Raw genomic sequence first — 19,953 nt, forward strand, 5'->3', positions numbered from 1 at the left:
GGGCGTGGTTTATGCAAATTTACTCCAAAGTGGGCGTTCCTTGACTATTTTGTGGGTGTTTCTGGGGTACAGCTTAGAAATTGAATAGTTTAAAATATCCATAGAGGGGTGACAGCAGTGAGGGTCTCAGCCCACTATTAGACATTTATGTTGCATCCTGTAGTCGGAATTCACTTTTATTGCAGGTTAGGCTCTGTGCAAACCTGACAGACACTCTGTTTGCGGCCATTACTAATTGGCAATAGGTGGTACCACAACCCTAACTGGATGACTGCGATGACAACTCAGACCTTTGCTTCCTAAGCGGCCATTGAGGGTTTGTAGGGCCGGCATCCCTGCAGGGACGCCGACTTACTCACCACCCCGGGTGACATTCTACCCTGCCTCCATGCGGCCTCCCACAAGCTGTCCTGCCTTCCTCCCCTCCCGGGCCCTGTACATGCCGCGCAGGGTTCCTGGGAGTGCACCTAAGATGCACTTGAGCACCAGCCCTCCTCTTAAAGCCATTTCCAGGAAATGCCTCTTAGCCTATGGCTGAGAAGCACTAAGTATTTAAGGCACCCTCCCATTAGGGAGGGTGCCTCTAGTTAATCAATCAGTCTACTGTCTGCTACCTAGCTAGTTGTCAGGGCATGAGCTCCTGTCTTGTTATCCCTGTGTCCATCTCCAGTACCGGCCTTCCCATACCTGTCTGCCCCTGCAATGCCCACCATTCCTGCCCGCACACCCCTGTCCAGTCTGCCTCAGGTCACCCTGCCTGTACTTGTGTATTCCTGTGTCCATCTCCAGTACCGGCCTTCTCATACCTGTCTGCTCCTGCCATGCCTACCATTCCTACCCATACCCGCCTGTCCAGTCTGCCTCAATCACCCCGCCTGTACTCGTGTATTCCTGTGTCCGTCACCTGCCCTGGGAGTGGTACCTGGCATCCACCTCGCGGTGGGCGCTTAGTTAAGCCCCTCCCACCAAGGAGTAAGCCCGGTTACCACCAGTGGGTCTACTAATCCCACTCGCTGCCTCTACACCGGTCATGAGCGTTACGCCATGAGGGTCCTTAAGAATCTGGGGGAAGCTGCAGAGTTAAATAAGTTTAACCAAAAGTTTTAATCTGCCAGAAGAATAAAAGACGGTAGTTCCAAGAAAGAGTCCAGTTCCGAGATATCACCAGTGGGAAATGTAAACCCGGGAAGCTTGAAATAGTTACACCCGCCGGGTGATAGGGCAGGCGAAATTACAGAATAGGAAACACTTGTTGACAGAAAGGCAATGAACACAAAAAGTGACCACACAGAGACAAAGTGTTCAGAACCAGGACAGAGCGAGAAACGGAGAAGGCTGCCGACTCTAATCCGAGGCATGACATTAGAGTTCTCCTTTGTGTGATATATTGTATTCCCGCGTCTCGGATGTCTGTATGACGCATCGTCTCTGTCTTTCTCCGCAGGTATGAGAATACTGGTGACCCTGCTGTTAGATACTCTGCCTATGTTAGGCAACGTTCTTCTCTTGTGTTTCTTTGTGTTTTTCATCTTCGGGATTGTCGGCGTCCAGCTCTGGGCGGGTTTACTCCGAAACCGGTGTTTCATCGACAAAAATATTGCAATGTAAGTAACATTACCTTATTTTCACGTCATTGGTCGCTCTTAATTAAAATCTTGACTTGGGGGCTTCTGCAAATCACTTATTGACAAAAAATCCTTCCAGAGTGCCGCCATATGTCTCCCTGCTATGTAATCTGCTGTCAGTTGTGTAATCCGTCTCTAGCATCAGAGACACACTGAGATGTATTACAAGTGGGGGCGGGTCTCTATCTATAAGAAGTGGGGGCGGGTCTCTATCTGTAAGAAGTGGGGGCGGGCCTCTATCTATAAGAAGTGGGGGCGGATCTCTATCTATAAGAAGTGGGGGCGGGTCTCTATCTATAAGAAGTGGGGGCGGGTCTCTATCTATAAGAAGTGGGGGCGGGTCTCTATCTATAAGAAGTGGGGGCGGGTTTATATCTATAAGAAGTGGGGGCGGGTCTCTATCTATAAGAAGTGGGGGCGGGTTTATATCTATAAGAAGTGGGGGCCGGTCTCTAGCTATAAAAAGTGGGGGCGGGCCTCTATCTATAAGAAGTGGGGGCGGGTCTCTATCTATAAGAAGTGGGGGCGGGTTTATATCTATAAGAAGTGGGGGCGGGTCTCTATCTATAAGAAGTGGAGGCTGGTCTCTATCTATAAGAAGTGGGGGCGGGTCTCTATCTATAAGAAGTGGGGGCGGGTCTCTATAAGAAGTGGGGGCGGGTCTCTATAAGAAGTGGGGGCGGGTCTCTAGCTATAAAAAGTGCATGCTGGTCTCTATCTATAAGAAGTGGGGGCGGGCCTCTATGTATAAGAATTGGGGGCGGGTCTCTATAAGAAGTGGGGGCGGGTCTCTATCTATAAGAAGTGGGGGCGGGTCTCTATCTATAAGAAGTGGGGACGAGTTTCTATCTATAAGAAGTGGGGGTGGGTCTCTAGCTATAAAAAGTGGAGGCTGGTCTCTATCTATAAGAAGTGGGGGAGGGTCTTTATCTATAAGAAATGGGGGTGGGTCTCTATAAGAAGTGGGGGAGGATCTTTATCTACAAGGAGTGGGGGCCGGGTCTATGTTTCTATACCAGACGTGGGGGTGGCTCATTACTTCTCTACAGGAAGTGGGGGTGGCTCTTTGTTTCTCTACAGGAAGTGGGGGTGGCTCTTTGTTTCTCTACAGGAAGTGGGGGTGGCTCTGTTTCTCTACAGGAAGTGGGGGTGGCTCTTTGTGTCTCTACAGGAAGTGAGGGGGGCTCTGTTTCTCTACAGGAAGTTGGGGTGGCTCTTTGTGTCTCTACAGGAGTAGGGGTGGCTCTGTTTCTCTACAGGAAGTGGGGGTGGCTCTGTTTCTCTACAGGAAGTGGGGGTGGTTCTTTGTTTCTCTACAGGAAGTAGGGGTGGCTCTGTTTCTCTACAGGAAGTGGGGGTGGCTCTGTTTCTCTACAGGAAGTGAGGGTGGCTCTGTTTCTCTACAGGAAGTAGGGGTGGCTTTGTTTCTCTACAGGAAGTGGGGGTGGCTCTTTGTGTCTCTAAAGGAAGTGGGGGTGGCTCTTTGTGTCTCTATAGAAAGTAGGGGTGGCTCTTTGTGTCTCTACAGGAAGTAGGGGTGGCTCTGTTTTTCTAAAGGAAGTTGGGGTGGCTCTTTGTGTCTCTACAGCAAGTAGGGGTGGCTCTGTTTCTCTACAGGAAGTGGGGGGTGGCTTTGTTTCTCTACAGGAAGTAGGGGTGGCTCTTTGTGTCTCTACAGGAAGTGGGGGTGGCTCTGTTTCTCTACAGGAAGTGAGGGGGGCTCTGTTTCTCTACAGGAAGTTGGGGTGGCTCTTTGTGTCTCTATAGGAAGTAGGGGTGGCTCTGTTTCTCTACAGGAAGTGGGGGTGGCTCTTTGTTTCTGTACAGGTAGTGGGGGTGACTCTTTGTTTTTCTACAGGAAGTGGGGGTGACGCTTTGTTTTTCTACAGGAAGTGGGGGTGGCTCTTTGTTTCTCTACAGGAAGTGGGAGTGGCTCTTTGTTTCTGTACAGGAAGTGGGGGTGGCTCTTTGTTTCTCTACAGGAAGTAGTGGTGGCTCTTTGTTTCTCTACAGGAAGTGGTGGTGGCTCTTTGTTTCTGTACAGGAAGTAGTGGTGGCTCTTTGTTTCTGTACAGGAAGTGGGGGTGACTCTTTGCTTCTCTACAGGAAGTAGTGGTGGCTCTTTGTTTCTGTACAGGAAGTAGTGGTGGCTCTTTGTTTCTGTACAGGAAGTAGGGGTGAGTCTATGTTTATGTTTATATACAGGAAGTAGAGGCAAACCATCGTCTCTCTACTTCTACTCACTCTCCTACGGTATTAGTCAAACTGCATACAGGCATAACAAAGAGGTGGCCTTTCAGTTCAAAGTTAACATGTTATTAGATAATGACAGGAGCAATGTACGCTGGGAAGTGATGATAAGGAAGTTCCAGCTCTAGTAATGCAGACAGAATGCTAGTGTAAAGGAACCCCCCTATTGGAAAAGAGTGGATGGCAAAATACCAAGCATGAGAATCAGGAGAGCTCCTGGACGTATTAGACATATGCACCAAAAGCATTTTTTACCTTGTTGTGGGGGACGATTGTACATCATGTGAGAGGACAGGTGCACTTTAACCGGGGTCCTCCTGAGCCCCCTCCATGTGATCGCTTCATCCACTATGTGAGCAGTGGTTGCACATGCGCACTACCACTGCAATAGACCCATAGAGGTGAATGGAGTGATGGTCACATGTGCCCTAGCGGTGGACGGACCCCACCGATCATATAGTTGTCATGTGTCCTGCGGAGAGGAGATAAATGTTCCCCTTTAAGTACCTCCTCCTATAGGTGGAATCTTACCTGTCCAATGCATTATCTCCCCCGAGATAAGGGGCGCCAGAAGGGTCAATAAGCATTGGATCTCCCCCCATTGAATAACCCGGGGTACTAGCTGCTAACCAAGTGACCGATGTCTATGGGGCGCCTAATACAGGGCCACAATTCATGTGTACACCCCATAGGCTTCTGTAGAGGATCAGACGCCCGGAGGCGGAGGCGGAATCCTTCCAGAAATGTAATTGAGGTTAGGGCTTTTTATGATTGTATATCAGTCCCCGACTTTCACCTCCCGTTGTAAAAAGAAAAGGAACTGTCTGCTCGAGATTATTCATTACCATTAATCCACTTACACCAATGCGATGGAGAAGCTAATCCATCCTCGACGCGGAGGACTCCCATAAGAGGCCATTAAGGAGATTATGCGACGCCTCTGCATGTGCGCTATCAGCCTCGCTACCGGCCGGCCCCATCATGTGTCTCAATGGGGCCATCACAGATAAGGAGGGGACGGTGGGGTAAGAGGGGGCCGACAGGTCATCTATAAGAGGGGCGATCAGACCCTATATGGCCGCTCTACAAAAACTCAAAGTGGAAATGGAAGGACGCGGAGGGCCGGAGTGGCCACTTACAGCCAGACATATCAAGTGCCATTGATACGGTATACTATAATCTCATTCCCAGCAGACCGGGGTCCTGACAGATCAGAGAATGTTCTGTCTCACCTCCGGAGCTGCGCTCTGATATTCTGCACTATCCCTGTGTTATCTGTGCAGTCTATACTACAGAGGATAATAGGCAAAAGAATACACATCGACCTGAGACCGTGGAGAGCACTATGGAATAACCTCAAAGTTAGTTTATTAAACAAACTAAAACTAATACCGCCATACTACTGGCAAAATAGTAATATACTGCATAAAGCTCCCACATAATACTGATATTCTGGGTCATGTGTCAATAGTATTATCAACTTTCCTGTAATACTGCCATACAGGGATACATAATCGTATAATACACTTTCATATAATACTGCCATACAGTAACTATATAATTGTATAATACACTTTCATATAATACAGCCATATACACTTCTCTATAATACTGCCATACAGTAACAACATAATCGTATAATATCCTTTCATATAATACTGCCATAGAGTAACTACAAAATCGCATAGTAAACTTACATATAATACCGCCGTATAAACTTCGCTATAATACTGCCAAACAGTAACTACATAATCCTATAATACATTTTCATATAATACTGCCATACAGTAACTACATAATTGCAGTATATAGAAAAAGTCCAGCTCACCCAATGGAGACCGCTAAATATTTGATCGGTGCACGGAAGAGAAAACAGGATCCCTCTGCAGCAGGACGTAGTGTAGGAAATTATCTGGATGCTGGATAATTTCCTACACTACGTAACTACATAATTGTATAATACACTTTCATATAATACAGCCATATACACTTCTCTATAATACTGCCATACAGTAACAACATAATCATATAACATCCTTTCATATAATGCTGCCATAGAGTAACTACAAAATCGTATAGTACACTTACATATAATACCGCCATATAAACTTCGCTATAATACTGCCAAACAGTAACTACATAATCCTATAATATATTTTCATATAATACTGCCATACAGTAACTAAATAATTGTATAATACACTTTCATATAATACAGCCATATACACTTCCCTATAATACTGTCATACAGTAACTACATAATCGTATAATACACTTACATATAACACTGCCATACAGCGACTTATAATTTCGCCATGCATTGCTCCATTACATCTAGTGTCTAGCTGATGTTGTCAGGTGTCATGCAGCGCCTATATATTAGTGCAATGCTGTAGCTATATAATACCATCATTACAATCCTTATAATACCGCAATATAGTGCCCGCACTATACATGTATATTCAATATCTCCATTCTTGTGTCAGACAGAATCTTCATAATAGTGCCTCATACCTACATATGATTGCCATACAATGGCTGTATAATACTATATTCCTACAGTGCCATCTTAATATAGCTCCATGAGAATATCGCCATACAGTGCCTACATACCAGTGCCAACTGAATACTTTTATACCGTGCCTACCTACCAGTGCCAACAGAATACCGCCATACAGTGCCATCAGACCACTGCCAATTGAATACCGCCATACAGTGCCTACATACCAGTGACAACTGAATACCGCCATACGGTACCTACATACCAGTGCCAACAGAATACCGCCATACAGTGCCAACAGACCACTGCCAATTTAATACTGCCATACAGTGCCTACATACCAGTAACAACTGAATACCACCATACAGAACTTACATACCAGTGACAACTGAATATCGCCATACAATGCCTACATACCAGTGACAACTGAATACCGCCATACAGTACCTACATTCCAGTGACAACTGAATATCGCCATACAGTGCCTACATACCAGTGACAACTGAATACCGCCATACAATGCCTACAGACCACTGCCAACTGACTATCGCCATACAGTGTCAACAGACCACTGCCAACTGACTATCGCCATACAGTGTCAACAGACCACTGCCAACTGAATACCACCATACAGTGCCAACAGACCACTGCCAACTGACTATCGCCATACAGTGTCAACAGACCAGTGCCAACTGAATACCGCCATACTGTGCCCACATACCAGTGACAACTGAATACAGTACCTACATACCAGTGACAACTGAATACCACCATACAGTGCCTACATATCAGTGCCAGCTTAATACCACCATACAGTGCCGACAGACCAGTGCCAACCGAATACCGCCATACAGTGCCTACATATCAGTGCCATCTGAATACCACCATACAGTGCCTACATACCAGTGCGAACTGAATACCGATATACAGTGCCTACATACCAGTGCCAACTGAATACCGCCATACAGTGCCTGAATACTCATTGTGGCGCCCATAGTGCCAGTCTCAGCCTTTCTATAGGTCTTCCCAAGGACAATCTCATTGCATTGCCCCTGAGTAGTTGCTAAATGCTGCCCCCTGGTGGCAGAGTAGCTTTCTCCTTAAATTGAAATGTCTACTTATGGCCTTATGCCTGAGGCAGGAGAAGCCCCCAGACCCCTCCATTACTAACCACCTTGATACCAGTGGGATAGACTGGCAGACTGGCAGCCGCTATCTGCCGGGGCTATCGCTTTCCCTTCTCTTCTGCCTGGTGCAGATTGTCCGGTGCTGTCAGTGCTCTAGGAAAGAAGTCATTTAAATTCCACTTTCCCTCTCAGGATGAAAAACATTCTGGAAAGGTCAGAGATGAGTTAAGTTGTGCTATTTAAATGCAGATATACAGCGAGAGTGTAATGGGAGGAGTGGGCATCAGATACAGACCCCGCACACCACTCACATAGGAGGGCGGCACAAGGCGGAGCGCATCAGACAATGGAGCGAGAAGACGGAAAGATTCTGTACATCATCAAGTCCGAAAGGAATTCTGCATAGTAAATACATTACTGATCTGGAGTTACCTCCTGTATTATACTCCAGAGCTGCGCTCACTATTCTGCTGGTGCAGTCACTGTGTACATACATTACTTTACTGATCTGGAGTTACCTCCTGTATTATACTCCAGAGCTGCACTCACTATTCTGCTGGTGCAGTCACTGTGTACATACATTACATTACTGATCCTGAGTACTGTATTATACTCCAGAGCTGCACTCACTATTCTGCTGGTGCAGTCACTGTGTACATACATTACATTACTGATCCTGAGTTACCTCCTGTATTATACTCCAGAGCTGCACTCACTATTCTGCTGGTGCAGTCACTGTGTATATATATACATCCTTCTATCAGTGACACTGGGGCTGGTGTCTGGTGATCTCTCACTGACTCCTCAGGGTTAGGGCAGTACGGCTCCCCCTCCTTGCTAGGCACTGTGATAGGCACTTGGGAGGTGATCACTGATGTATCTATAGCTTGCGCAGTATCAGGGCTGCTCGGACACTCCTTCGTTGCCTTCTTTTCCTGCTCGGACACTCCTTTGTTGCCATCTTTTCCTGCTCGGACATTCCGTCGTTGCCTTCTTTTCCTGCTCGGACATTCCGTCGTTGCCTTCTTTTCCTGCTCGGGCACTCCGTCGTTGCCTTCTTTTCCTGCTCGGACACTCCGTCGTTGCCTTCTTTTCCTGCTCGGACACTCCGTCGTTGCCTTCTTTTCCTGCTCGGGCACTCCGTCGTTGCCTTCTTTTCCTACTCGGACACTCCGTCGTTGCCTTCTTTTCCTGCTCGCACACTCCGTCGTTGCCTTCTTTTCCTGCTCGGACACTCCGTCGTTGCCTTCTTTTCCTGCTCGGACACTCCGTCGTTGCCTTCTTTTCCTGCTCGGACACTCCGTCGTTGCCTTCTTTTCCTGCTCGGACATTCCGTCGTTGCCTTCTTTTCCTGCTCGGACACTCCGTCGTTGCCTTCTTTTCCTGCTGGGACACTCCGTCGTTGCCTTCTTTTCCTGCTCGGGCACTCCGTCGTTGCCTTCTTTTCCGGCTCGGGCACTCCGTCGTTGCCTTCTTTTCCGGCTCGGACACTCCGTCGTTGCCTTCTTTTCCGGCTCGGGCACTCCGTCGTTGCCTTCTTTTCCTGCTCGGGCACTCCGTCGTTGCCTTCTTTTCCGGCTCGGACACTCCGTCGTTGCCTTCTTTTCCTGCTCGGACACTCCGTCGTTGCCTTCTTTTCCTGCTCGGACACTCCGTCGTTGCCTTCTTTTCCTGCTCGGGCACTCCGTCGTTGCCTTCTTTTCCTGCTCGGGCACTCCTTCGTTGCCTTCTTTTCCTGCTCGGGCACTCCGTCGTTGCCTTCTTTTCCTGCTCGGGCACTCCGTCGTTGCCTTCTTTTCCTGCTTGGGCACTCCGTCGTTGCCTTCTTTTCCGTCTCGGACACTCCTTCGTTGCCTTCTTTTCCTGCTCAGACACTCCGTCGTTGCCTTCTTTTCCTGCTTGGGCACTCCGTCGTTGCCTTCTTTTCCGTCTCGGACACTCCTTTGTTGCCTTCTTTTCCTGCTCAGACACTCCTTCGTTGCCTTCTTTTCCTGCTCAGACACTCCTTCGTTGCCTTCTTTTCCTGCTCAGACACTCTGTCGTTGCCTTCTTTTCCTGCTCAGACACTCCGTCGTTGCCTTCTTTTCCTGCTCGGACACTCCGTTGTTGCCTTCTTTTCTTGCTCGGACACTCCGTCGTTACCTTCTTTTCCTGCTCGGACACTCCGTCGTTGCCTTCTTTTCCTGCTCAGGCACTCCGTCGTTGCCTTCTTTTCCTGCTCGGACATTCCGTCGTTGCCATCTTTTCCTGCTCGGACACTCCGTCGTTGCCTTCTTTTTCTGCTCGGACACTCCGTCGTTGCCTTCTTTTCCTGCTCGGACACTCCGTCGTTGCCTTCTTTTCCTGCTCGGACCCTCCGTCGTTGCCTTCTTTTCCTGCTCGGGCACTCCGTCGTTGCCATCTTTTCCTGCTCGGACACTCCGTCGTTGCCTTCTTTTCCTGCTCGGACACTCCGTCGTTGCCTTCTTTTCCTGCTCGGGCACTCCGTCGTTGCCTTCTTTTCCGGCTCGGGCACTCCGTCGTTGCCTTCTTTTCCGGCTCGGGCACTCCGTCGTTGCCTTCTTTTCCTGCTCGGACATTCCGTCGTTGCCTTCTTTTCCGGCTCGGACATTCCGTCGTTGCCTTCTTTTCCTGCTCGGACACTCCGTCGTTGCCTTCTTTTCCGGCTCGGGCACTCCGTCGTTGCCTTCTTTTCCTGCTCGGACACTCCGTCGTTGCCTTCTTTTCCTGCTCGGGCACTCCGTCGTTGCCTTCTTTTCCGGCTCGGGCACTCCGTCGTTGCCTTCTTTTCCGGCTCGGGCACTCCATCGTTGCCTTCTTTTCCTGCTCGGACATTCCGTCGTTGCCTTCTTTTCCGGCTCGGACATTCCGTCGTTGCCTTCTTTTCCTGCTCGGACACTCCATCGTTGCCTTCTTTTCCGGCTCGGGCACTCCGTCGTTGCCTTCTTTTCCTGCTCGGGCACTCCGTTGTTGCCTTCTTTTCCGGCTCGGGCACTCCGTCGTTGCCTTCTTTTCCTGCTCGGGCACTCCGTCGTTGCCTTCTTTTCCTGCTCGGGCACTCCGTCGTTGCCTTCTTTTCCGGCTCGGGCACTCCGTCGTTACCTTCTTTTCCTGCTCGGTGACCGGTCTTCTTTAAAATCCTGAATTCACATGGCGGGTGCTGTGCTGTTTCCTCTGCAGCTTGCGGCTGGGGTTGTTGTTCTGCCGCGGGTTTCCCACTCGGTCGCCTACTCCTGTTACTCAGTACCAAGAAAAATAGTTTTTCTGCAGATAAGTAACAACACAACTACGTAATGGCCTTACTAATGTAATCACATGAGTGGGCAAGTCACTGCCATCAACAAGGTCGGCACACTCCTCCTCTGCTGCTGTGAGTCACCCACATCAGTCTCCTTCATTCATCTCCTGTAGTGATCTATCCTGTGATGTGATTGGCTAAGATCTTCTATCTCGACTCCCTCACATCACATCTCCTCTTTGCTGTGGTCACTACCATGATCTGAGTGGTTACAAGGTGTTTCATTCCCACCCACTCCCAACTAATCCCTTCCTGATCACTTTTTTTTATTTCCTGCATTTGTAATCTGTCCTAGGATCTGACTACAAGATATTTTGTGCCACTTTTTGTGATCCCTACCTTGATATGATTTGTTTCAGTGTAAATACACTGCCTATTCTCAACATCTTCTCCTGTTCGTATTTCCATCATGATCTGATTGGTTACAGAGTGTTCTGTCCCCGCCCCCTAACAGCTCATCTTCTGCTGTTGGGATCCCTCCTATAATATGATTGGTTACAGAGTATTTTATCCCCACCCTCTCACAACTCATCTTCTGCTGTTGGGATCTTTACCATAATATGATTGTTTACAGAGTCATGTTTACAGCTCATATTCCACTGCAGTGATCCTCATCATTATATGATTGGTTACAGAGTCTTTTATCCCTGCCCTCTCACAACTTATCGTCTGCTGTTGGATCCTTACCATAATACGACTGGTTACAAAGTGTTCTTTTCCCTCCCCTTCATACAGCTCTTCTCACACAGCTGTGAGTCTTACTATAATATGATTGGTTACAGTGTTCTATCCCCGCCCACTCACAACTCATCTTCTGCTATTGGGATCCTTACCATAATATGATTAGTTACAGAGTCCTTTATCCCCACCCTCTCACAACTCATCTTCTGCTGTTGGGATCCTTACCATAATATGATGAGTTGTGAGAGTGTAGGGATAAAAGACTTTCTAACTAATATTATGGTAAGGATCCCAATGGCAGAAGATGAGTTGTGAGAGTGTAGGGATAAAAGACTCTGTAACTAATCTTCTGCCATTGGGATCCTTACCATAATATGATTAGTTAAAGAGTCTTTTAGCCCCACCCTCTCACAACCTATCATCTGCTGTTGGGATCCTTACCATAATATGATTAGTTACAGAGTCCTTTATCCCCACCCTCTCACAACTCATCTTCTGCTGTTGGGATCCTTACCATAATATGATGAGTTGTGAGAGTGTAGGGATAAAAGACTTTCTAACTAATATTATGGTAAGGATCCCAATGGCAGAAGATGAGTTGTGAGAGTGTAGGGATAAAAGACTCTGTAACTAATCTTCTGCCATTGGGATCCTTACCATAATATGATTAGTTAAAGAGTCTTTTAGCCCCACCCTCTCACAACCTATCATCTGCTGTTGGGATCCTTACCATAATATGATTAGTTACAGAGTCCTTTATCCCCACCCTCTCACAACTCATCTTCTGCTGTTGGGATCTTTACCATAATATCAGTGTTTACAGAGTCTTTTATCCCCACCCTCTTACATCTCATCTTTTGCTGTTGCGATCCATTCCATAATATGATTAGTTACAGAATCTTTTATCCCTATGCTCTCACAACTCATCTTCTGCTGGTGGGATCCATACCATAATATGATTAGTTACAGAGTCTTTTAGCCCCACCCTCTTACAACTTATCATCTGCCGTTGGGATCCTTACCGTAATATGATTAGTTACAGAGTCTTTTATCCCTACGCTCTCACAACTCATCTTCTGCTGTTGGGATCCTTACCGTAATATAATTAGTTACAGAGTCTTTTATCCCCAACCTCTCACAACCTATCATCTGCCGTTGGGATCCTTACCATAATATGATTAGTTACAGAGTCTTTTATTCCTACCCTCTCACAACTCATCTTCTGGGGTTGGGATCCATACCATAATATGATTAGTTACAGTGTCTTTTAGCCCCACCCTCTTACAACTTATCATCTGCTGTTGGGATCCTTACCATAATATGATTGTTTACAGAGTCCTTTATCTCCACCCACTCACAACCTATTGTCAGCTTTGGAGGTAGAAATGGGCCCCCTTACCCTTTGGGCCCCTGTGTACAGGTTGCACCAATAATGTCTGCCCCTAAATCCCGCCCATGCCCAATTCATCTCCTGTGGTAGGGGTTCTGTGAGTTTCACTTTCATCTCCTGAATTTTGTCTTATGATTTGATTTGTTTTGTTTTGAGATATTTTATCCCAGCCCCTCACAAATTGTCTCACTTGGATTACTACTGTGATCTAATTGTCTACCTATTGTTCTTTCCCTGCCCGCGCCCAACTCATCTTCTCTTGCTCTTGTGATCTGATTGGTTGTTTGTTTCATTCTCACTCACGCCCAGCTCTTTTTGTGCTGTTATGACCTTGCCCATTCCACTTATCCCTTGCAATTATATTTTCTGTAATCTGAGATTGTATCTCTGTTCCACACAATATGTCTCTGGATGCTGTGATTTTTAACCTGATCCGATTGGTTATAGAATGCTCTTGCCCCGCCCATGAGCAACCAATTTGCTGCTGCTGTGATTCTAATTGGCTGCTGAGTGTTCCATCTCCACCCACTTCTCTCGCTGCTCGAGCTACAACACATTTTCATTGATACTGTATCTTATTTTGTTTTCTGAGTTCTTTTCTCCTATAGAAGCCATTCAATCTCAATAAAGACAGGTCACAAATGCTCACACTACCGCTCCATTCTCACAGGGGGCTTTGGTTCCCCCATTTTCGTTAAAGGGGCATTGACTTATAGGGAGGCACCTCGAAAGGGTGGCACCAACTAGATGCATTTCCTTGGGTTGGAAGTTTTTTTTCTTCGGAATTAATTTGTTTCTTGGTTGTTGCTTTATTTCCGCGTCCGAGCGTTTCCGTGTTGGTGCACAAAGACATCAAAGGAGCTAATCTGGGGATGTTTCAGCCTGCGCTGCACCCACAGATCTGTCTTCTGTATTGTGCCCTGCAATTTCCCTTCTAGCAGACAAACACCTCCTGTACTCTATCAATTCCTTGAGATTGCTTTAACCCTTTACCTGGAATAACCTGTAAGAACACCACCATTGTCTACTGGAGCAGGAAGCGTCACGTCTTGTGTCCGCTGATCCCTGTGCTGAATAGGGGGTCAACAAGGGGTACAAATGCTAATTCTGTCCCCATTGCAGCATAATTGACAGCTCCTGAGCCAAGAAATCAACATTGCCACATATTATTTCACTCACATACAATAATATATAGTATATCTATGTATCCTTCATCCACAGCTCTGACTGTTCTATGGTTCTATGCACTTCTGCTCCCATAGACCCCTAAGAGTGAATAGAGCGGAGCCGGCCCTGGTGGTGGGGGCCCCTTTAGAAGCTCTTTTGGTGGGGACCCCGGGGCTGGAGCCCCACCTGCCCCGCCTATCATCTGGCCCTGAACGGAGGTCTCGCTTGTGCTCTGCTGCTCCATCACACAGGGGTCGTTTAGTACCAAAATCAGTGGGGAGTCTAGAATTCAGACTCTCAACAATCTAATGGTGGGACCCCCAATAACAATTCTGTAGTCCTATAAAAATGAAGGGTCTCTCATGTGCACTGCCACTCTCACAGGTCCATAAGAGGAAATTGAGTGGTGGTCACTTGTGCTCGCTACGGTTCCCATAGGAGTAAATGGAGCGATGCTCAAGCATTATGGGCTCCACTGTTGCTGTGATGGGTTCTGGTGTTCAGGCGGTCAACGATCTATCAAGTGGACCCCCACTCATGCTTCATTAAACTCATGAAATGCAAAGGAGTGGTGGTCACTTGTTCAGTACTGATCCACAAGAGTGAATGGAGCGGTGGTCACTCATGCACACTATTTCATTCACATGGGGACCCCATTTTATGTGGTTGGCGAGGATTCCTGTGTTCTGAACTTCAACGATCCAGCAGGTGGACCCTAACGCAAGCTTCATTAGACCCATAAAATGTAATGGAGCAGTGGTCAAACAACTCACTATCACTCCCACAAACACGTTTGAGTAGATGGAGCGGTGGACATTAGTGATGAGTGAGCACTATCATGCTCGGGACTCGTAACTAGTGATGAGCGGGCACTACCATGCTCGGGTGCTCAGTACTCGTAACTAGTGATGAGCGGGCACTACCATACTCGTGTGCTCTGTACTCGTAACTAGTGATGAGCGGGCACTACCATGCTCGAGTGCTCAGTACTCGTAACTAGTGATGAGCGGGCACTACAATGCTCGGGTGCTCAGTACTCGTAACTAGTGATGAGCGGGCACTACAATGCTCGGGTGCTCAGTACTCGTAACTAGTGATGAGCGGGCACTACCATGCTCGAGTGCTCAGTACTCGTAACTAGTGATGAGCGGGCACTACAATGCTCGGGTGCTCAGTACTCGTAACTAGTAATGAGTGAGCACTACCATGCTCGGGTGCTCAGTACTCGTAACTAGTGATGAGCGGGCACTACAATGCTCGGGTGCTCAGTACTCGTAACTAGTGATGAGCGGGCACTACAATGCTCGGGTGCTCAGGACTCGTAACTAGTAATGAGTGAGCACTACCATGCTCGGGTGCTCAGTACTCGTAACTAGTGATGAGTGGGCACTACCATGCTCGGGTTCTCTGTAGTCATAACTAGTGATGAGCGGGCACTACCATGCTCGGGTGCTCTGTACTCGTAACTAGTGATGAGCGAGCACTACCATGCTCAGGTGCTCAGTACTGGTAACTAGTGATGAGCGGGCACTACCATGCTCGGGTGCTCAGTACTGGTAACTAGTGATGAGCAGGCACTACCATGCTCGGGTGCTCAGTACTCGTAACTAGTGATGAGCAGGCACTACCATGCTCGGGTGCTCAGTACTGATAACTAGTGATGAGCGGGCACTACCATGCTCGGGAGCGCTGTACTCGTAACTAGTGATGAGCAAGCACTACCATGCTCGGGAGCGCTGTACTCGTAACTAGTGATGAGCAGGCACTACCATGCTCGGGTGCTCAGTACTGGTAACTAGTGATGAGCGAGCACTACCATGCTCGGGTGCTCAGTACTGGTAACTAGTGATGAGCGGGCACTACCATGCTCGGGTGCTCAGTACTGGTAACTAGTGATGAGCGGGCACTACCATGCTTGGGAGCGCTGTACTCATAACTAGTGATGAGCGGGCACTACCATGCTCGGGAGCGCTGTACTCGTAACTAGTGATGAGCGGGCACTACCATGCTCAGGAGCTCGGGACTCGTAACTCTCTTCAATTTACTTTTTTGAGACCCCTGTTGCCAGGATCATTTTCGGACCCCATCTATCCAGTGCTGTATCATCCATCGACCTGACAATAAGTCGAGGTGGCAGCACGTTCACATGCTGTGACTTGTGGTTCAGTACTGGTAACAAGTGATGAGCGAGCACTACCATGCTCGGGGGCTCAGTACTGGTAACTAGTGATGAGCGAGCACTACCATGCTCAGGTGCTCAGTACTGGTAACTAGTGATGAGCGGGCACTACCATGCTCGGGTGCTCAGTACTGGTAACTACTGATGAGCGGGCACTACCATGCTCAGGTGCTCTGTACTCGTAACTAGTGATGAGCGGGCACTACCATGCTCAGGTGCTCTGTACTCGTAACTAGTGATGAGCGAGCACTACCATGCTCGGGTGCTCAGTACTGGTAACTAGTGATGAGCAGGCACTACCATGCTCAGGTGCTCTGTACTTGTAACTAGCGATGAGCGGGCACTACCATGCTCGGGTGCTCAGTACTGGTAACTAGTGATGAGCGGGCACTACCATGCTCAGGTGCTCAGTACTGGTAACTAGTGATGAGCGGGCACTACCATGCTCGGGTGCTCTGTACTGGTAACTAGTGATGAGCGGGCACTACCATGCTTGGGAGCGCTGTACTCATAACTAGTGATGAGCGGGCACTACCATGCTCGGGAGCGCTGTACTCGTAACTAGTGATGAGCGGGCACTACCATGCTCAGGAGCTCGGGACTCGTAACTCTCTTCAATTTACTTTTTTGAGACCCCTGTTGCCAGGATCATTTTCGGACCCCATCTATCCAGTGCTGTATCATCCATCGACCTGACAATAAGTCGAGGTGGCAGCACGTTCACATGCTGTGACGTGTGGTTCAGTACTGGTAACAAGTGATGAGCGAGCACTACCATGCTCGGGGGCTCAGTACTGGTAACTAGTGATGAGCGAGCACTACCATGCTCAGGTGCTCAGTACTGGTAACTAGTGATGAGCGGGCACTACCATGCTCAGGTGCTCAGTACTGGTAACTAGTGATGAGCGGGCACTACCATGCTCAGGTGCTCAGTACTGGTAACTAGTGATGAGCGGGCACTACCATGCTCGGGTGCTCAGTACTGGTAACTACTGATGAGCGGGCACTACCATGCTCAGGTGCTCTGTACTCGTAACTAGTGATGAGCGGGCACTACCATGCTCAGGTGCTCTGTACTCGTAACTAGTGATGAGCGAGCACTACCATGCTCGGGTGCTCAGTACTGGTAACTAGTGATGAGCAGGCACTACCATGCTCAGGTGCTCTGTACTTGTAACTAGCGATGAGCGGGCACTACCATGCTCGGGTGCTCAGTACTGGTAACTAGTGATGAGCAGGCACTACCATGCTCAGGTGCTCTGTACTTGTAACTAGCGATGAGCGGGCACTACCATGCTCAGGTGCTCAGTACTGGTAACTAGTGATGAGCGGGCACTACCATGCTCAGGTGCTCAGTACTGGTAACTAGTGATGAGCGGGCACTACCATGCTCAGGTGCTCAGTACTGGTAACTAGTGATGAGCGGGCACTACCATGCTCGGGTGCTCAGTACTGGTAACTACTGATGAGCGGGCACTACCATGCTCAGGTGCTCTGTACTCGTAACTAGTGATGAGCGGGCACTACCATGCTCAGGTGCTCTGTACTCGTAACTAGTGATGAGCGAGCACTACCATGCTCGGGTGCTCAGTACTGGTAACTAGTGATGAGCGGGCACTACCATGCTCGGGTGCTCTGTACTGGTAACTAGTGATGAGCGGACACTACCATGCTCGGGTGCTCAGTACTGGTAACTAGTGATGAGCGAGCACTACCATGCTCGGGTGCTCAGTACTGGTAACTAGTGATGAGCGGGCACTACCATGCTCGGGTGCTCAGTACTCGTAACTAGTGATGAGCGGGCACTACCATGCTCGGGTGCTCAGTACTGGTAACTACTGATGAGCGGGCACTACCATGCTCAGGTGCTCTGTACTCGTAACTAGTGATGAGCGGGCACTACCATGCTCAGGTGCTCTGTACTCGTAACTAGTGATGAGCGAGCACTACCATGCTCGGGTGCTCAGTACTGGTAACTAGTGATGAGCAGGCACTACCATGCTCAGGTGCTCTGTACTTGTAACTAGCGATGAGCGGGCACTACCATGCTCGGGTGCTCAGTACTGGTAACTAGTGATGAGCGGGCACTACCATGCTCAGGTGCTCAGTACTGGTAACTAGTGATGAGCGGGCACTACCATGCTCGGGTGCTCAGTACTGGTAACTAGTGATGAGCGGGCACTACCATGCTCGGGTGCTCAGTACTGGTAACTAGTGATGAGCGAGCACTACCATGCTCGGGTGCTCAGTACTGGTAACTAGTGATGAGCGGGCACTACCATGCTCAGGTGCTCAGTACTGGTAACTAGTGATGAGCGGGCACTACCATGCTCGGATGCTCAGTACTGGTAACTAGTGATGAGCGGGCACTACCATGCTCGGGTGCTCATTACTGGTAACTAGTGATGAGCGGGCACTACCATGCTCATTCATGGTTCATTAATACGCTTTATCCTATATAGAGGTAGAGGAGGCTCCAGCAGACATGTATTTACTATGAAGTAGTTACACTGCGATTTATCGTTGCAGAAACAACTGTGATAAACACCGGCTGTTACTACATTTTTTTTCCTCTTGATATAAACATGGCTGATATCCCCTAATTTGGAGAAAATATTCCTAACAGTGAAAGGGAAACTGTCTTTCCCTTCCTGACAGAAGATTCCTGAGAAATCGACTGTGTAACCAGATCAAGGGGAAAAAAAAACATAGTACTTATTATTTATAGTGGTAGTAGTATCATAGTGTCACCACTAGGGGCGCAGTCTAAGAAAATGATATTTTTGTATATTAAAATAGCAAATGGTAATATTAGAATAGAGTGGCGGCTGTGCCCTGTATGTCCGTCCGATAGTCTCATAACGTTAAAATTTAGGATATTTATCCTCTCCTGTGGAGTCATTTCTCCTTTAAGATTTCTTTGTGAAGGACGTAGCGGAGAACGTCGCTGTTCCCATTGAGCGCCGTGTACACGTGAATGATTATCTCTCAACAAGTAGACACACAGCTCTGTAATCAGAAGCGGCAGGAGCTCATTTCAGGAATAACTTCTTATATTGCTTTGTATTGTACAAACATTTTCATCCCGATGAGATTTTGGTATCATTTCCCATGTAGAGACAAAAGCATGAAGTGACTTGTCCATCCGCAGCGAGGAAACTTCAAATTGGTTTACTACTTCTTTATATAAATCATACGAATATATTTACAGGAAGCAGAACTGCGACAACATCCCCAATCTCTGGGTCTAATGGGCATAGGGGGCCACGGTCGACATAACCACCCCAAAATCTTCAGTCTTATTTTTCTCCCATAACCTCTAGAAGATTATGATACTTTGATGTCCTTTGAGCACCTTGATAGGTAAATTCCTCCACACTTGACTCATGGAATCCATAACATAACCCACAATAGAATTCTAAATAGAAGCATACACATAGACCCCATGGCGGTACCCTAGATAGGTGATTTTTGGAGGGTTTGAAGATTGGGACAACTTATTTTTTCCTGAAATATAATTGATTACATGCACAAAATCTTTCATATAATTATGATTGTAGCTGTTTTATTACTAATATCATATGATTATTATAACTTTTTATATTGCTTTGTATTGTACAAACATTGTCATCCCGATGAGATTTTGGCATCATTTCCCAGGTAGCAACAAAAGCATGAAGGGACTTGTCCATTCGCAGCGTGAAGACTTCAAATTGGTTTACTACTTCTTTACATA

General features: G+C 47.8%; 1 protein-coding gene across 3 annotated transcripts in view; it reads left to right on the forward strand.

The window, feature by feature from the left end:
• Positions 1-19,953, forward strand: part of CACNA1H (calcium voltage-gated channel subunit alpha1 H) — a 300,253-nt gene that overhangs the window by 74,122 nt on the left and 206,178 nt on the right. For all 3 annotated transcript variants that reach the window (XM_075318332.1, XM_075318334.1, XM_075318333.1), the window contains one exon: positions 1,445-1,604. In XM_075318332.1, the coding sequence (XP_075174447.1) occupies positions 1,445-1,604 (160 nt within the window). The remainder of the gene's footprint in view (positions 1-1,444; positions 1,605-19,953) is intronic.

Source organism: Anomaloglossus baeobatrachus, chromosome 7 (assembly GCF_048569485.1).
Source record: "Anomaloglossus baeobatrachus isolate aAnoBae1 chromosome 7, aAnoBae1.hap1, whole genome shotgun sequence".
Classification (NCBI taxonomy): Eukaryota; Metazoa; Chordata; class Amphibia; order Anura; family Aromobatidae; genus Anomaloglossus; species Anomaloglossus baeobatrachus.